This window comes from Dipteris shenzhenensis, chromosome 18, assembly GCF_047967505.1.
Source record: "Dipteris shenzhenensis isolate YYH24624 ecotype China chromosome 18, Dip_SZ_1.0, whole genome shotgun sequence".
NCBI classification, from domain to species: Eukaryota; Viridiplantae; Streptophyta; class Polypodiopsida; order Gleicheniales; family Dipteridaceae; genus Dipteris; species Dipteris shenzhenensis.
The window spans coordinates 46,005,741-46,026,127 of record NC_141613.1 but is presented as its reverse complement, the minus strand read 5'-3'; the positions used below and the strand labels follow the sequence as shown (position 1 = coordinate 46,026,127).

Sequence of the window (20,387 nt, the reverse complement as noted above, 5' to 3'; positions counted from 1 at the left end):
ATTTCAAGTTTGTCATTTGCTAATTCAAATTTTGAATGTTATTGACAATTAAAAATGGGAACGAAATTTTAGACTCTATAAGGTACATGATATCAAAGGTATAGTTCTAGAGAGATGGCACTGGATGTGTTGTCCAGTCCAGCCATCCTCTTGCATGTTTTGTGAGCTCTTGATGGATGCATTTTTATTGGGAGATTGTGATTGGTGCATCTCATTTCTACTCAGAGCACTGTGTATCCTTTCAGAGGTGAGCAGTACTGAAATCAGAGTACTCTTTGAGCTTTCAAGCTCAATCTTTTGCATTTGTTATGAGGAGTTTGCTAAAGCCTAATCTGCTTTTAACTTTTTAATTTAACCTTAATTATTGGTTTTCCTATTAGGAGTGGAATTGAGTTTGTACTCACTCAATTCACACCAAGGTAAGGAACCACGTGAGATTGATCTATTGTTGGACAAATGTAAGACAAATTGAGAACATTGGGTGGACTAAAGCAACTAACTTTGGCATGTGCACTTACAAGCTAGAAATCAGAAGCTGAATCAGCAACGTCAGTAATGTTAAATGGATGCAGGTGGATCTAGGACAACTGTCTCACAGATGGAGATTAGAGCTCCTTGTCTTCTTCCTCTTCTTCTTCTTCTTCTTCTTCTATAAACGATAATGATGGTGATGATGATGCTGATGATGGTCATCCATCATCATCACCATTGATGTGACATGCAATCTTCTGTCAGTAGCTGGTTGGTAGTTGTTATAGTTTTAGATACTAGATTTTAGACTGTATGTAAGCTGTAGACTCTAGTCTCTAGGTAGTAGGACCTAGAGGCTAGGATATTTTTTCTATTTTTTTGAGTTCTCAGGAGACAGTTCTTACTGCTTAGTTTATCATTTTTTTGATTTGATACTATATGACATATTTAGGCAGTTTACTGAAGTTCCAGTTTAAATGTTAAAATATGTTACGATATGATGATTGATCTTTGAGAACTCAGGCAGTTGCCCGAAGAGGACCCCTGAGTCATGAGTCATTCAAATGACTCATGAGGTAGTTGAGAGGTTCCCTTAGGGGCACCTTCTGCAAGATCAATCATAAATTTACATAGTACATTTATGATTTTCTTTTAGTTTGAAGTGTATATATGATAATAGGTGATTTTTCAGTCTTCAATCTATGAATTCACTCTCATATATTCTAATATTTTTAATGTACACGTCCTCTTTCTTGCCCCTATAAATATAACATGGCATCTGAGGTGCATACTATTCCATGTCTCTAACGAAATGCCTCCAACATTTGGTACCACACAATTCGACCTGATTGTCAATTTGTGTGAAATTAGACTCCTCCTAGGAGTTCACATACTGTGCTTTGATTTGAAATCATCATTGGAGCATCTTTGCTTCTTCACAAGCACGCAGTAAAAGACAGTGTCTGGCTGAATTGTGACTGCAAAAAAGAGTCATGCACACTGAGAAACTGCAGTGTGCATTACAATTCAGGTGTAAGGGTGCATCATCAGTAGCACGAGCCCTCATTCTCACTCTTGAGGCTCTCTTTTGCTCACGCTTTTTCCCAGGGTCTATATTACGCAAAATGCAGTGTATCCTCTACCTTTTGTAAATAGAACCTACACTGCTCTCTTAAAATCTGGCTCTTGTGATCTACAAAGCTCTTATGTATTAAAATTTAAGACTGTTTCTCTGGATAATTTCACTGAGGGATAATCATAACTGCCTATCTCATACATCATTGAGTCCCTTCTAGGCTTGTTGGCCAGTTATGGAGGATCTCGTGAGTGTGATTGGGGACGTAGTCTCCTTTCGAATTGAATAATTGTTAATGACCTCACTTCTATCCTCGCGAGTCGCTGTCTTGTAGAAAATCAGATGTACTTTTGTGATTATGCTTCAAATCGATATACAGAAAGCAATCGTGTATGAAAGCATTCCCTTGCTCCCCTTTTGTTAGCATCAGATGTTGTTTCTTTGTTCTTTTCTTTTGGGGTTAGCTTGTATTGTGGTGCAAATTGAGCCTTATTTATTCCTCTCTCTCTCTCTCTCTCTCTACATTTCTTTTTCTTATTTTGTGCTTTGTTTCTTCCTTTTTGCTATCATAAGTTTTTGTTGTTTGATTGGGATTTCAAAGCTTAGTAAGCACTAGGTTAACCCAAGAGTTTCCGGAATCTTTCGAAACCCAGATGGTGGCTTATGCTTGAGTACTGATGAGAACATAAGTGTAGCTTTGCTTACTAAGTTTTTTTTTTTTTCTCTCATTTATTCATAAATTTGTCTAAAGTCGCTTACAAACTCCCTTTCCTTTGTTCTTTCTCTCGTTCTATGAAATTTTTAAACTTTGAGATTGGATATATTCTAGTCCTATGAAGGTATGCTTCAAAGTGCCATTCCCATTCCCAATCCCTTTCCTGAATCTTGTTTCCATGAGAGGTGGTAATGCAAGGTTTTGAATGTTTCATGATAAGAGCTTGACTTGATACCAAACTGAACTATCAGGTGCACATACTGCGGTCTGCTGAAGAGCGACATGGCATTGGAGAAATCATTTAGGCAGAGAATGCATTACCTTATATAGTCTTTTGTCAATAATCACCCTCGGCCTTTAGGTTCAATGGGACTACCAGCTTGCCTTGTTCCGACGTAATATGGGCTCTAGACACACCATCCTGTTTCTTTGAAGTCTGTTTGTCTGATCAAATTTCGTCTATCAAACTTAAAGTGGAATTGCAACTTATAGGACTTTCAGGTTTAGAGTTGAGAGTGATTAAACCTGACCAGAATCAAATCGTTCAATAAATCGTATGTGGCATCTCCAGTTTGCATAGAAGATACAAGTGGATGCCTGAATGTTTTAGCAAGTTTTACATGATTTGATAAAATACGGACCTTTGTTCGCTATCATCAGAAAATATTTGATAGGACTGTAATTTGCTGCTACAGTTTGCTTTCTGAAGGTGAGATTTTTTTAATATGGTTTAATTGAGCATGGGAACTGTCCTTATTTTCTGCAGAACATACATGACATGTGATGAAGTCAAGGCAGTTGTCACCGTGGGTTGCTGCTATAACTTGCTTTCTGAAGATGACAATGAAAGCCAACCATATGGGAGTGCTGCTGGTTTTCCCTTGAGTGAAGCTGCAAAGAGAATTGGGCTAACTTTAGGCAGGAGAGCTCGTGATCTTGCATGCCAGGTTAGACACTTGAACTATCCATGGGCATCTGTGCAATTGTGATAATGGGCCAGTTGACGTGGAGTATTTTTGTTACATCTTTATAAATATCTTGTGACATGTGATGGACATACACCTTTTTATGCTTTGACATTTGAGTAATGTGGGTTGAAAAGTGAGGACACGACACCAAGCTTTTGCTGTGTTCTGATATTCACAAGCAAAATTTTACACTCTCAAGAAGGAATAGTTTATCATAATACATACAAGGTGGTAGGTGCTTGATATGGCTTAATTTCTGCCTCAGTCTCTTGAATGATATGGAACTCTTCTAGTTTATAAGGTCACGAAATTAATCTCCATGGGGACTGAAGAGGAGCAAGGTACTATTTTTTGGGGAGGGGGAACACATATCCGTTGCTTATGTAATGAACGTTGGGTGCCCAGGTCTTTAGGGTGACCAGAGACATCGCTGCTTATATCTAAGGTAATAGATAACTATGTTATGGGCTGTCAAGCTGTATTTTTTGGGCTCCGCTCATCTCTGCTAGTCAGGTTTCCCTTTCATCCTTGTTTATCTGAGCAGAGTGCAGACAGATGCAGGGATATTGGACCAGAATCAGCTCTGCAGAATTTTGAAGAACATGACACTAAGCTTTTGTTGTGTTCTACTGCTCACAAGAAAGAATTTACACTTTCAAGAAGAATAATTTATCATAATCATAATACATAGAAGGTGGCAAGTGCTTGATATGGCTTAATTCCAGCCTCAGGCTCTTGTATGATATGGAACTTTTCTAGTTTGTGACTCCATGGTTGTAAGACACATTAAGACACGCTTCAAACACGAGTGTCTAAAGTGTCTTAAGGATAAGACACGTAAGACACGCCATTGTGATTATAATAATAAATATTTAATTAACATATGTATAAGTATACAAATGTACAACTTGCTAGCATAGCTAGCTGCTAGATTCTAGAAGTACAATAAGCTACACTTAAACAATGCAAGAAGTAACAATGCACTTGTACAATGTAGTTAAGAGTCAAGACTCCTCACTCAAGACTTAAAACTTAAAGTTAAGACTCGCGACTCAAGAGCTCACAAGTTTTGAGTACTTAAAGGTTTAAACTGACAATTGAAACTTGTCACATGTGACATGAATGAAATCTGCATCTCGATACATATAATTGAAAGGAAACTTTCGACTCTCAAGACTCAAATCTCTGAAGATTCATCCTAATCCAAATCTACGAGGTCACTGCCACTGCTAGATCCAAAGTTACCATCAATGATAGCGTGGCTAAGTCAACCTCAATATTTGTTGTTACTCCCCACCCACCAAAAAAAAAAACACACACACAAGAGTGTCTTAAGGTAAGACACGTGTCTTAAGTGTCTTATCATAAGACACGAGTGTCTTAACAACCATGTGTGACTCAAGGTCCTGCAACAGGAGCAAGGTAAATTTTTTTGGGGGAGGGGGAACACATATCCATTGCTTCTATGTAATGAAACGTTGGGTGCCAAGGGTCTTTAGGGTGACCAGAGACATTGTTGTTAATATCTTGGGTAAAAGATAACTATCTTATGGGCTGTCAAGCTGTCTTTTTTGGGCTGTGCTCATCCTTGTTTATCTGAGCAGAGTGCAGACAGATGGAGGGATATTGGACCAGAATCAGCTCTGCAGAATTTTGAAGAACATGCATTACGGGCAGCCTTTCAACTTGTAAGGGACCATTTCCTTTTTCTTTGAATATGCTTAAGGTCTATGTATCACTTCTTAACCAGCTGTAGTCCTTTTCCTTGAACAAGTATTCATGTGCCAAAGTTGACTGACAGACAAAAAATATAATCATTTATGCAAGGCATTACACAAATTTTATCCAGACGTTGTGAAGCTAAACCCTTCAGTTGGACGGTTGGGTAAGGCTCGCCGTCGGAAGCAAGCCAGGAGACGTTCCACTGTCAGAACAACAGATTATTCGAGTGGAGATATGAGTCAAATTAATGACTCTGCTTGTGCAGTAGATAATGTTGTAGGATCAGCAGACACAAGCAATCACATGAAGCTTTGTCCAACTCAGGAGAACTCGACGACAGCAACAGTAAGTGGAAGCTTGGCAGACGTCGATTGTATTTGTGAGGACATGAATTCAAATGGAAGTCTGGAGGAGAAAAAATCATCTTCTCGATGCAAGCAGGCAACTGCTGACACATTTGTTGAGTTTGCTAATGTTGCTTGTGAAAGGCTGGGCCTTCAAAGTATCCCACAAGAAGACTTGAGACATATCTGGAGAGTCGTTAAGCCTCACAGTGTAAGCGTCATCCACTATTGTCTTTTTAGATCCGAAAGAGTCGGCAATGTTTGGGCGGTGAATGTTGTTGTGTATGGATTATTCCATGTGCTTTATCTATTTATTTTCTGTGTTTATAATATTCAATGTAAGTGCGCTAGCCTTGTTCTTTTCAAATATTTTGTGCAGATTTCAGCTGGCTGTGTCTTATTTAGGCTCTGAGAGGCTGAATTCTTCACAATTTTCAACTGACATCGAACCGTTGGAACTTTTATGGAAGAATGCACGTGTGTGTGTGTAAAATTTTTTAAAATTCTGCATTATTTGTTATGGTGAATTCTTGGACAAAGCAATTAGCTGCCATTACTGCATCCGCAGGGTGTGAAATTGCTTGACTTTTCACTTTTTACATTCATGCAGGCACTCATTGGGCCGTTCTGGTCATTGCGGGCTGTTTTGGGTCCTGTTCTAGAGACTTACCTACTACTTGACAGGTTACTTTACCTCCAAGAAAAGAGTTTTCCTCATCTAATCACTAGCATGGACTCTGCTAAGGAGGCTGCAATGCCAAGGTTAGTAGCTTTATTTGATCCTGAGGTATCTCCACGTAATATGGCAATAATTGCCATAAAGAATTAATGGCTTCAAAGGGGAGAAGTTAGGTTAAGTTTTTATTGTAAGCATTAGGAACGAACTGAAGATGATTTGAAGCAGGAAAACTGAGGGATAATATGGCAATAATAGCCATAAAGAATTAACGGCTTCAAAGGGGAGAAGGTAGCTTAAAGTTTTATTTGTAGTATAAGGAAACAAATGGAGATGATTTCAAGCAGGAAAATTGAGGGGTAGCCTTGGCAATTGATTGCCTCCAAATTGGATCCTTTGTTTTGCATGTTCACCCTGAATAGATTTTTCCAAGACAGGTCAAGGATACGAAGCTGGGTTTTCTAAATTCCAGACAGCATACTTAACGCTACATGTTTTGTCTTATTTGAGCGGCCTGTTCGGACATCACCGGGAGGTACAGTTAGTCAGATCCATTGGAAGAGGGGATCCAGAATATGCTATATCACAAACTTTAAAAGTACTCTATGGTTACATTAGGTTTTGAGTTATCTTTTGCTGTGTACTATGGTCAATAGATATAGGTGGCAGCCAAATTGAAATTTCCTGTTTTTTTTAATATAAAGGTCAGTAGATATAGGTGGCAGCCAAATTGAAATTTCCTGTTTTTTTAAATTAAAAAGAGGCCTTGGTACATTTTGGATATCAATGTTGAGGTGTCGGAAAGACAAGGAAGTGGAGATGGAGGTGGAGTGCAGAGAACACGAAAGGAGGCATAGGCACAATAAATATATGTACACTACATTAGTTGTAAAGAATGAGCAAATATAAAATCCTTGTTGATAAGGGCTTAGTGACATTTCGTGGCTTTTTAGCAAATCTCAATGTGTCATTGTATTGTATTTGAATGTATACACACAATCTTGAGTCTTGAGTTCTTGAATACCTTCACTCAAGCTCAACATCATGAAGAGGGGCTTCTCATCAAGATGATGAAATTGGTTTTGAAAAAGGCTTGAGCATGGCTGCTTATTACGTCTCCATAATTTTCTCAAAAAGCTCTCTTCCAAGCGGCTTTTGCAATAATTTCTCTATTGTCACAATGTTGCAATGTGATGTCATCAAGTAGTACCCTTGCCTTGATGAAATGTTCTTTTGACGTCAATGTGTTTTACTTTTGAGTTATGTACTCAATTCCTTACTAGTACTACATTATACTATAGTTGGCTTTGTGTCATCAAAATAGTTTCTCTAACAATATGTTCCTCAACAATATGGCTTCATGCGCTCGTGGCTAAAGTTCTATATTTGCTTGTGTTGTGGAGAACGTGTTCGTTGTTTATTGAATAACCAAGGCTTGCTTAGGAAAAGGTGCATATGCTTGTGTTAATCTCATAAACACCTGCATAATCACATTTCACAATAACAATGTAGGATGGACTATTGGATTCTATATTCAGTTCTAAGTTCTTTTGTATCTCTTATATAGCTCAATGCTCCTTTTAGTGCATTTTGTTTGATTTCTTTGGCTTGGACATATGTTGAGGTAATGTATTGATATCATATGATATATTTAGCTCAATACTTGTCAGATATATTGATGAATCATTAAGTTGTTTGAAGGGCCTTTGATGGTTGTAGGTTCTTTTTTAAAAAGGATCTTCTATGGGTGTTGAGCTATAATTTAGTAAACCATTTCTATTTTTGTGTCTAATTGATGAAATGCAAATTTTATATCTTTAAAATTATATTTCGAAACACTAGGGCATGCTCTTTTTACATTGCCTTGGCCCAATGTTGATGGCGTTAACAAATTTTTGTGAAACATATGAAGTATTATATCCATCAAAAATGTCATTCATGTCCTTATTTAATGATACTAGTGTTTTCATTGTATATATAGGAACTTTGAAAAAAATGTAAATGTGTAGCATGACTAGTGCGGGTTGTCTACCTAAGGTTGAAAACATTATGAACTTTAGGTACGAAGCCCTCCGGATACGTGCTAGCTACTTTGGGATTTTTGTCTTCAAAAAATGTTCATGTCCCAAATCTAGCTATATATTGTTTTTTGTCTAGGCCCCTTGTGGCATCAGCTCTTTTCCAGTTGTTGACTTTGTGCAGGTGTTGTTGGTTGCAGCCCTTTACTCCATAGTTAGTGCCGCCTTGCAATAATGCAAACACTAGAGATGACTAGCAGGTGGCCCTCTTTGACTCATGTGGGTGCATGTTGCTTTGCATGAGGAAAGGTGCTCTCGAGGTAAGAGTTAATGGGATGGCAAGAGGAGGAGGTGCTATAGTGTAAAGCCATCAAGGAGACCTTCTATTTGCGAAAGGGATGTTTCAACATTCTGTTGTTCCAACCCCACATGAATCCTTGAGGTACCCTCCAAAGCTCCTTTTTTAATTTCAGAAGCTTTATCTGTGTCTTGTCATAGGATCCTTGTTTGATGTAAGCAAAGGTTTGAGAAATGCATGCTCAGTGTGGGTGGAATTTGTTGACTGTCCACCTTGGAGCTATGGTGAGTTACTCTTTTTGGAGTCCTGTGCTAAGAATAGCAATTTTTAACTGCACCACTCTTTTAGCCCCTTGTTGCACACTTTGGTCCTAGGAATTAATTGCATAGTAATTGGGTACACATTCACAGGCCCACTAGGAATTTTAATTTCCCAAGTCTCATGCACGTTTATAACATATCCAATAAGAAAGGTTATGAAATTTCGATATTGGAGTGAACTTTTGATTCTTTATGTTGCCTCCATAAAAGAGCTAACCTTAGATAATTAAAGGATGAATGCAATCACTTATCACTCAAGTAATTATACATCTTTTAGAGCTAGAGCATATATAGCCTTAAATCATCTATGGAAAGAAAAGTGCATTCACTGATTTGTAAACATGATTTTCAACTGGTAATGAATTCATTCCATGAAAGTGCTATTCATTGTTTCAATATTTCATTTAGTCAAGGATATGGCTTGGGTTGTTTGAATTTGATTTATGTAAAGCAATACACACTTATAGTCAAGGATATGGCTTGGGTTGTTTGAATTTGATTTATGTAAAGCAATACATACTTATCTTACTGAATCCAAAAAATGATATATGCTGTTCTTATGCTCTTTTTTTTTTTTTCTAAAGTAGTCAAAGTATTTAAATCATACAATTATTCCTCTTACTTGCTTAATTGCAATTGCTTATATTCAATAGAGAGAGAGTTTTAGCTAATTTTTAGTAAAAAATGACACAGCAAAACTATTATAACCTTTTTGTTTTTTAATCATGGATTACAATTATAAGTTACATATGGAACACCTTGGTTTTTAATGTTATTTTTGAAGTATATATTGTATCTTGAAGTGAAATAGAGATAGAAATTATAAACAAAATTGTGATGTCTATCTATCCCTTGAGAGTTGTTAACGTAATTTCTTTCGGAATAGTGGCAAGTGAATTGATTTCCTTCTTCCAATGCAATGTGAATTCCATTTTTTGATGCCAAGAAGGTATTATCCACTCCAAAAACACTTCCATTGTTTGAGAATTTATGAATAATTAGCTCAATATACCTTTAAATAATTATTGAGAATATTTGGTATTATTATTTACAAATATTTATTTGACACTACAAAATATTTAAATTTAGAAAAAGAGAATGTATTTGTTGGAAATGATACTCTAGCAATAGTTATTTTTGTCAAATAGGATTCCCATGTTACCTTAAATGATGTTTATAAAAGTCATAAAAAAATTTGTAAGGATTTTCACTACCATAAATAGTTCTTAGCCTTGCAAGATCAGAGATATGGATTTTTTGATGTGATGAATCAAGGATAAGTTATAATCAAGGAGTCAAGTATTATGCTTCCACCTACTATTGTCTTTCGATAATCTTGTGTAAAGCTTGATATTTAGATTATATTCTTTTGCGAATGATAAGAATTATGATGTTTTGGTATGCAAGTTCCTAGCAAAAAATGGCTAATGTGTTAATCATGTTCTTCTACATTTTTATATTTGGATGAAGGTAGATTAATCATTAGTTATGGAGGCATATGTTCAGTGGATTGTTGAGGATGTGCAGTTTTGAATCAGTGACTGATTGGATCAGATAATGAGTTAGACTTGTCATGCTTGGTAAGTCATCTACTTTTAAAATGAGCTTGTACTAAGATTTGAACAATCTATCTAAATAAAAATTAATAGAAGTTTCTTGGCAAGCTAACTCATAATCTTAAAACCAATTTCTCATGCACTTGGCTTTAATAATTGTTATTCGTTCTTGGTATTGGGGAAAGATAGTCTCGACCTTGTTATTGAAAAGTTGATGGTTGTAGCTAATGCTTGCATAATGATAGCTCTATTGGCTTTTGAAAGGGCTGGTTTAGAAGTGAAGGATGATATTCTCATGGATTTTCCTCCAAGAAGAAAATCTTACCATCAATAGACATTGGACAGTTGGCTATTGACTGGGACTTGCTATTGATTGACGGTTGCTTACTTTCAATTGACACTGGCTACTGGGAAGTGGGCTTTCCGAAGGCGGCCCTTAGCACTTTCCTAAAGGTCCCTCACCCGAACGGGTGGGGAACGGGGTAAGCGCTATGAGTTTCTTCACTCTGCCCTCTAGCCTTGAACTAATAACAGGGTGATGATAAGGTGCTGCTAGAGCAATATCGTCTGTCTTGCGGCTAGTGGCATTTTCCTAGTGCTCGTGATAGGATAGTTTGCTAAGGCCGCCTTCGAGATTGGAATCCCCCCCAAACCAAACATCCTTCGGGTGCTCGTAGTGTGGAACTAGTTGTCCCTTCGGGCATGAGTGAAGCAAAAGGTGAAGCATGAAGCAATCCATTTGTAAATGTGCACATCACCAACAAGTGAAGGAGCAAGCGCAAAGAATGTAGTATGCTAAGTCAAATCTTGAAGCTGACATGTCAATGATATGAATTTATATGCTAGCTATGATTCATAGCCAACAATATGACTTTTCATCCTTTTCCCTTTTAGTTATATTAGCGTTATGACGATTCATTTATCCATTTGGTGATGGAATGTAATGCTCAGTCCTTCTTTGATTCCCCAGAATCATCATCTTGAGGGAAGGCCTACTTCACGATGTTGATCTTGAGGGAAGGTGTTGAGAGTTACACTCAACACCATGTGATCATACGTGCATAGCACTAACCTAATAGAGTGTTATAAAGGAAAGGGTTAGATGCCCTAACGCTAACCCTAAATGGATTTGTATATATTCTACATTTTCAACTAAATCTAGTGTACAGTTACTCATTTGTGGTGTGCTCTCTGGCTGTGCCCTCTCTCCTAATCTCCACTCTTCTCCTCTCCCCTCTTCATATTTTATCATGGTATCAGAGCTCCCTTGCCTTCCGTTGAGGCATTGCGATCCTTATGAGAGCATGAGAGTGATTCAGAGATAGAGTTTCTCTTGAGTGATCTTCACTTCCGTTGAGAGTTCTGTAATCATGCTTTTGGGTAGATAGGTACCTAGCTACAAAGCAATGACCCAGAGCCACTTCACCGAGCCAATTCCAGCTATCAATGAGCAAGATGCTCCAAAGCACTTAGCTTCTAGCCATCTGCCATTAACTGTAGTAGCAGGTGACCCAATGACTTATCTCCATCAAGGTCGACGCTGCTCCAACTACAACCAACTTATACAGCCTCTTCTACGACCTTATACAGCACAGTAAAGGCCTCTCCATGGCCTACCACAAGCCTCATACAAAAAGACCCAAGGGGATCTGTAGCAGACGGTGGGCCTCCAAGCCTCTCCAAGTGCCTTCCAAGCTTCTCCATCACGGGCGGCTCCAAGTAGGCTTCTCTCAACGTCGCCTCCAGCGATAGCGCTCCTAGCGTCTCCAAACCATCAACAACTACAACGCATCGACTACCTACTCTAGCTGCAGGCTCCCTCGACGACCAAAGCAGCTTCTACAATGGCTCACGACCCTCATCGACTCAAGATTCACAAATGAAAAACTCCACGAGCAGCGCCAACACATTGAGCCACCGCGCCTTATGACTCTGTATCTCCAAGGCGACTATCGAACAACAACTTGCACAATGACCAACACGAAATGCTATTCTAAGCTTCGTCTAGGGTTTCTAAGGCTCATGGGCTCAGCGATCCACTACGTCTCCCTCCAGTTGCATGCAACGCACCAATGGACGACCAACCATGCCACCTTTACAAGTTGTTGCGACCATCTACGACCCGCCTGAGCACACAATGCACATGACATCTCATCCACAATATCTGCAGAAGCCAGCGACCATTCCATCGACTGGCTCTCCATTGAGCCTTCTTCGATGATGGACGGAATCTTCCAAGATTCTGTCAGTACCTTGAAAATTCTCACACAGGAAGTTGACACATTGAGGCTCTTATCTGGCCACGTCATCTACCACCTCAGCTGCCACATCAGCTGCTACCACATTAGCAAAACCACATCATCAACTAACATCATAATTTACATCATCATCAAACTAACCATGGTTAGGTCAATCTAACCTTGGGTAAGGTCAGCTTGTGCCACATGGCACTCTGACCCTCTATAAGCACTCACAATCCACTACATGTGATCACTCCTGCCACCTCAGCATAGGTTCCACAGGCACAGTCACATCATGTGACCCCCTGACTGCCACATCATCATTGAGCACATTTGCACTCCTTTTGCCCCTCCACTTAGATCAAGTCGTATCTCTTGATCCAGGAAGAATTTGAGGGCGCTCCAAGAAGAAAAATTGCTCGAATTTTTGTGCTCTACGCGTGCACATTTTGGCGCAAGTATCAACACTTTTGAGCTTCGTCGACAAATCCACTTTCTACATGCACATCGGCCTCTATATCGCCGCATCTGACCCAACACATAAAAAGAACAAAAGAAAAGAAATTATTTGCTGTTCTTCCACCGATTGATGGTTGGTATAGATCTAGATCAGAGTAGACTAGATCACCATAGAGGGGACACTTTGAATCTCCCCAAGTTGCCAATCTCAGCCATGCCCAAAATTCTCAAGTGGTTCTTACTCGGAGTCAGAGTCCATACGCTCACATACGGTTTCACATCATCACATTACCTGAAACCTAACGTTCATCAGTTCAATGAGCAAACTTCAGAGTGTTCAGAGGCATTGCCAATTGTTCAGTGGGCAGATAGTACATGATTTGATTTCACACACACATGCCATCATTATAAAGCCTATTCGACTATTTCATGGCATTGTGCACATTTTTTCAGCCTTGTAAAGCCTCTTGGCTATTCTGGGCATCATTTGCCACAAGCCTTGTAATTCAGATCAAATTATATATATATATTGCAGTTCTATCTTCACCAACAGTTCAGATTTCAGTTTGCCACAGTCATTGTTTTGCAATTGATTCAGACAGTGATTTTCACAACACTTTGAGTTCATTTCTTGCACCATGTCTACGACTAGCAACCTCGATCTGGAGGCATCTGCTAAGCTAGACAACTCCAATTATGGTACATGGAAATACCGAATGGAGACCATTCTTGTATTTCAGGACAAATGGGAGTATGTCGATGGATCTACACTTAGACCATTGGATGATCCAGCTAGCAGTATCTCTACTCCACCTGTTGTCATAGCACCAGTAGTGGGATCTATAGCTACATAAACAATTTTTGCACCTGTAGCAGGTCTTGCCATTGCTTGAGCTCAGGCAGAATGGGATAAGAAAGATAAGTATGCATATCATCTGATCAAGCAGAATGTGCAAGATATGCTAGGACAACTCAACACTGTCAAGACATCAAAAGAAGCATGGGACATGTTTGCAGCTCTCTACGAGTCAAAGAACACTTCCAGGATTCTCACACTAAGAAACCAAATCAACCAGAGTTTTCGCAATAGCAGCGAAACTAGTCATGCTTATGTACTCCAGTTCAAAGACTACAACAATCAACTCGCAGTAGCAAGAGACTATGAACCCTGCAGAAATGGTACAAGTCATCCTGAATGGACTAGGAGAGGGATACGAGAATCTAGTCCAAAGTATTACCATCCAATGGCGGCAAATTCTGACATTGAAAGAACTTCAGTCAATTCTACTTGGTGAAGAACTCAGGATGCAAGCCATACATGCACGCAAAGGTCATTCTAATGATCAGGCATTCACAGCTTTAGATAAAAGCAAAGGCAGAGGCAAAGCAGATCATTCTAGAGAAGTGGTCATCATTAGCACAAAGTCATCAGCATCAACATCATCCTCAGCAACATCAGAATCAGCAAAGAGGAAATAATTCCAATCGAGGAAGATTCCAAGGATGAGGGAATGCATCCACCAACTTGTCAAACATCCAATGCAACTACTCTCATAAGTTTGGACACTATGAAAGAGATTGCCACAAGAAATCGTACGACCAAGGCGGTCAATCCAGTAGTAATCGAGGGAATTTTCGCAAAAGAGGAAATCATCGTGGTGGACATTCTAGTCACAGTCATTTTGCAAATGAACATGGAAATATGATTCTTGCAAACAAGGAAATGCAACAAACTGATATAGTGTACCTAGACATGGATTATAATCCAAAAGAGGATTTCAGCTATCAAGTCGACCAAGCAGATCAAGATCCTTGGTACATCGACAACAGTGCATCATCTCACATGACAAATCATCAGGAATGGTTCACAGAGATGAAACCATTAGAAGGTCAAAATAATGTCATCTACATAGTAGATAATATGCCAAATCTAGTTCAAGAGACAGGCGTTATCCCTATGAAAAGTTTCACTGGTACAAAAGGATTGGTGAAAGATGTACTCTATGTTCTAAAGCTTAGCAAGAACCTCTTGTCAATAGGTCAAATGACGGAACACAATTACCGAGTCATCTTCAATGGAGATGAATGCACTATCAGAGACAAATCCATAAGATTTCAACTAGTAGGAAAAGGTGTTAAGGAAGGATGCTTGTATAGAATGCTGGCTATAGTACCTGATAAGCATGCCATGTCAGCTCAACCACAACAGATGCCACTATCTGCAAAATGGCACAAGAGATATGGTCATGTTAATTTCAAGAGCTTGCTAGATATCAAGAATCAATCAGGATTCCTTTACAGTTTCTTGGAAAAGTGGGGGGACGTGACTGTGGGGGGACTTCATTCCCTTCGGCAAACAAAGGCGAACCAACTTTGGCAGAAGCGCCTCTCGAGCACGAGGTATTCTTGATTTGATTCACACAGATATATGGGGTTATACCTAGACCCGTAGCATCAATGGTTCACTTTACTACTTGACTTTCATCGACGACTATAGCAAATATTTTTGGGTCTACTTTCTAAAAGAGAAATCTGGAGTATTTTCCAGATTTCAAGAATTCAAAGCCATGGTAGAAAACCAGACAAGCAGAAAGATCAAAGTCACGAGACCATATAGAGAAGGTGAATACATGTCTTCAGCATTCATGAACTTTTGCAGAAGTCACGGCATTCGAAGACAATTCACTTATGCAGATACTCGTCAGCAGAATGCAAGAGCTGAAAGGAAGAATGGTACTTTATCAGATAGTGCTAGAGCAATGCTTAGTGAGAAGCATCTTCTGGATCAATATTAATCAGAAGCGATAGCCACTACAAACTATTTGCTTAATCGGCTTCCTATCGAACCGATATAAGGTATGACACCTTATGAAGCATTCACTGGACCTAAGCCACACATTGGGCATCTCCGCATCTTGCAAAGCATATGCCCACATACATGATGATCATCACAGGGAATTGGATGCGAAGTCATGCAAATGCATCATGGGTGGCTACAGTGAAGAAAGCAAAGCATCCAAGTTGTATGATCCCATCAACCACAAGGGCATTATCTCCAGAGATGTAATCTTTGATGAGGAATCAGAATGGTCGAGAGTACTATATCTCTCTTCATGAGTCTCCCAAGTGTATCCTTCAAGGTTGCCAACATCCTTTTCTACAATAACATGCCCGACTCTACTTGCAAATCCGATGCAGAGGTGTGCCAACTCACCTAGCACCATCACAATAAAAATGAAAGTTAGGAAAATAGATTATTGATGTGGAAGCCAGGCTTCAATGCCAGCACACAGTTGTTATCCTTGTCACTCAATCAAGATTAGCATTAATAAAATCTTGGCATTCTTAAAGTAGTTGGCATGTACAACATTGATGAAGTGCATATATAAAATGGTAAATGAATTCCAACGGGCCAAATGAAACCCCACAAGCATGGGGTCTCAAACCCCACAATGCTCATAACATGCTAGATTACTTCCAAAGGAGTATATGAAAATCCCACAAGCATGGGATCTAAAATTATTTCTCAAAGGAAATTCTCTTTGCCCCCCAAAATTGAAACCCTCAGATGGGTTAATGGGCATCACACGGGAAATTCTAGTCTGGCACAGAGGCAAAGAAGCAAGGGGAATGAGGAAATAAGGAAACTGTTTAAAAACCTTATTAACCCCTGAACAAATCAACCAATGTGGAAAAATCCCTTGCAAAGCTCCAGTTACCACTTGAGAACTTGAGAAAAGGTAACCTATCCTTACCCATCCTTACAACATAGTTTAAAATAAGGTGAACCTCACCTTTTGTAATGTCCTATATGTAAAGGAAGTACTATATTAGAACCCAATGTTGACTTTTAGTCATGAATTCCTTGAAAACTTAGGGTCTAATATCTACAAAAGTAGTCACAAGTGATTATCCAAAGTACTCCTAATCAAGAGCATTCCATAGATCAATTAGTGTCAATAAATCCAAGTAGACGAGTCATGCTAATAATTCCAAAGAGATAAGGCATGCCATAGTGCGTAAGAGTCATCAAATATATCTAAATGGAGAAGCACAGTAATGATTTAGAGGAGCAACATCATAGCCATGAGTGGACCTCTTCTCTCCACACCGTAGCCATAGCTTGGGGCAGCTCGTCGGCTCATAGATTCTCTACATACGCATAGAAACATGATGCAAGAAAAATGGCAAGAAAGCTAAAAATGTCACGTCGTAGAGACGGACTTACGAATTATTTTGTGTCGATTGGGTTTCCATGGAGAAAGGTCTGACGCATTCTATTTTCTAGCAAGTAAAAGTAGTCAAAGTGAAATGCTAAGAGGGGATGGGGATTTTGTAGAAGAACCGACCTGGTTCTTGTCAAGACTTGTGTCACCTCAAGACTCTTCGATTTGAGCCAAGAAAATTGGCAAGCTTTTTATGCCTCATGTAGGCAGCTCTTGTTGCACTACCCGTCCCTTGAGGATGCTACTGGTTGTCGTGTGGATCGAGTAGAAAATCATGCGTACTAGAAGCTTGTTGTCAAGAGAGAATGCCTTTGGCTGTGGAGACAAGCAGTGCAACACTCAGAGCTCTAGAGTGTGGATTGTGTAGTAACAAATGGAAATGTCCCCAAGGGGAGGGGTGTATGTGTGTGTGTTTCCCACCAACCGCATTCTTGCACATCCGACACACAATCCTAGTGAGGGCAGCAATCCGCCCACCACAATGGATTGGGTTGGACTACTGCCCTAGTTAAAATCACATCATTTATAAGAAATAAAACTTGATGGTAAATTTCTAATGAAATCCACATCCCATTGTCCCTACTTTGTATATGAGTCACTAGAGCCCTTCACAACATGTTGCTACCATGGAAGAAGCTCCTCATTAGCAAAGGTCTGGTGCTAGTCAAAGACACCTCAACTCCCAGTCTCCCAAGGCACTCCTCCACATAAGGGACAATCAGTGGTCCTACACCAACACCTCTACAAGAGAGTTGGATTGCAGGGTGAATTCGATCCAATCAAAAGGTGTCTGGATGGTTTCTTATGATCCTCAATATTGAATTGTCCTTAGGTAAACACCTGGTTAATCAATAGTTTGTAGGATGTTAGTTTTGTTAAGAAGTGAAACTTTTATATTGAGCATCAAAAGTTTGTATGCCCTAATAAAATAAACTTTTGAAACATTCACCAAGATTTTAAACTTTTATGCAAAAGGTTAACAAGTTTCGCCAGGATTTACATAATTTACTTAGAAATTTAAAAAATATATAAATAAATAAATATAATCATACTATGTTTCATAATATAGTGAAGCTAAAAAATTTAGCTTGATAAAAATTTGCAAAGATTTTACATTAATATAAAAGTTTAGCTTCTATAAAAACATCCATAAATTATAATAGTAATAATAATAAGAATAATAATGATGATGATAATGATGATGATGATGATGATAATAATAATATTATTATTAAACACCTAGAAATATCGACTAGGATGTCAATGATGTTGTGGAATGCCTTAATATGCTCTATCAGGCCTCTAGCTTTATAATAGACTACTCAAAAGTAGGGTATGCTACTCAAAGTGGAGGAGACCAAAATGTCCTTGAGTAGGTAGGATGTAAGAAAATCCCGAAGGGCAAGTCTTTAAGTTGTTGGACATTCACTTAGGCTTTGACATATCAATGAAAGATAGGTGGGAGTGGTTCCTTGCCAAGTTTAAAAAAAATCTTGACATATGAAAAGAAGCTTGACAGATGGAGAGGATATCAAGCAAACCTAGTTGGAACTCTTAATCATTGCTTGTATACAATTGCTATCTTTTGGTTTCTTATTGGACCCCCTCTAAAGCAAGGCTTGAAAAACTTATTAGATTATCTAGATCCTTATTATGGGGGAGAGATGAGAGAATTTCCAAGGTTGGATGGTTAATCTATACTAGACCAAAAGATGAAGGTGGATTAAAGATTGCCGACATTGAGCAGGCTACTTAAAAACTAGCCCTTGCTTGGATGATCAAGGCAATAGGGTACTGATTGGGCACAACTCCTTCTCAGAAACTTCATGCATGTCAGACCCCCCAAGGACTCTAAGTGGAAACAATATCCAATGATGTCAACATTGTGCAATCAGGACTTTGTACTACAAAGGGAAGTCCCTTGTGGAGATCTCTATGGAAATCCTTTGAAGCCATCAAAAGCCAATCGGTTTTTACTCGAAAAGGCTCCTTCTTGAGCCTTGACTCTATATGGCGTACAATAATTTTTAAGAGTTTCCCTATTTAACACAAGGATGTGGTGAAGGCTAGGACTCTATTTAAAATGGACTTTGATGTTGGGGGTAACTGTGGTATAAAAAGGATTTCACGTGGAAATCTTGGCCAAAGATTAGAAGGGAATTTGGGTTGGTTAACCAAGATATAGAGCTAATAATGGCGAGATTGAAATTTTGGAAAGGCAATGTTCAATGGAAGGGAGGATTCATTTTGTCTACAATAAGGAATCTAATTGGATAGGTAGGCATTAAGGAGATCTTTAAATCTTTGAACACTAGGTGGAAGCTAAGTGATAGCAGACACAGGTGGAAAAACACGTTCTCTATGATTTGGAACAAAAGCATACCTGAGAAAATGAGTACTTTGGTCTGGCTGATCCTCCACAAGGTTGTCTAGACTAATACTAGAAGTGAGAAGATTGGAAAGGGGGATGCTAAATGCAAGAAATTCCCTTGAGTTAGAGAAGACCTCTTTCATCTTTTTGTTACTTGCCTAAGTGCTAGAAAAGTTTGGACAATAGTGTAGATACAAATTAGTGAACATGTTGATTGGAAGGCAATCTTGCTTTATGATGCATGCAAAGTAAAATAGGATCATTGGCTACTAATCAGCTCTCATACACTCAACTTAATGTTGATGATATTTTCCTCTCTTGGTGGAACAAGAAGAAAGGTGCCTGAAAAGGTAGGTGATGCACTTCAATTAAATGTACCAGCAGGTTTACAAGGAATTGGATGACATGAAAAAGATTATATCCAACATGATGGCTTTAATTGCCCTGAAGTCAAGGAAGAGTTGATCTGACTGCTCTCTTACATATATCTATGTTCTTTGGTTTACACTTGGTATCTCTAGCCTTGCTAGTAATCCAGCTTGGTATATATCGCTACAATGCATTTGTCTTTTGCTCTAGTATCAAAAGATTATGCAATAGCCTCAGAGTTGATTTTGTAGAACTAATGGAGATCATGAAATTTTCTTAATGAGATGTTTTGTGAAACAAAATGTAAATATCTTTTTTATAATATATTACAAAGTAATTTTTCTGCCAAAATATATATATATTTATTTATTTATTTATATTTATATTTATATTTAGGAAGTCAAGTTTGATCAACTAAAAACTCACACCAAATGCAATACTCTACACAGCATGAGCACTGCCTTCCAATTTCAATAGAAACAACAAAGATCTTAAAAACATTAGGTATTTTTTCCAATTCTTATAAGCCACCCCATGCTGTGTAACAAATAAATTTTAG

General features: G+C 38.6%; 1 protein-coding gene across 1 annotated transcript in view; it reads left to right on the top strand.

The window, feature by feature from the left end:
* The window catches only part of LOC147891301 (S-adenosyl-L-methionine-dependent methyltransferases superfamily protein), a 33,837-nt gene extending 26,815 nt beyond the window's left edge, over positions 1–7,022 (top strand). The window contains exons 9-12 of the mRNA XM_087390022.1: positions 3,028–3,208; positions 4,834–4,917; positions 5,057–5,506; positions 5,906–7,022. Of these exons, the coding sequence (XP_087246148.1) occupies positions 3,028–3,208; positions 4,834–4,917; positions 5,057–5,506; positions 5,906–6,124 (934 nt within the window). The 3' untranslated portion in view covers positions 6,125–7,022. The remainder of the gene's footprint in view (positions 1–3,027; positions 3,209–4,833; positions 4,918–5,056; positions 5,507–5,905) is intronic.
* The last annotated feature ends 13,365 nt before the right edge of the window (positions 7,023–20,387 follow it).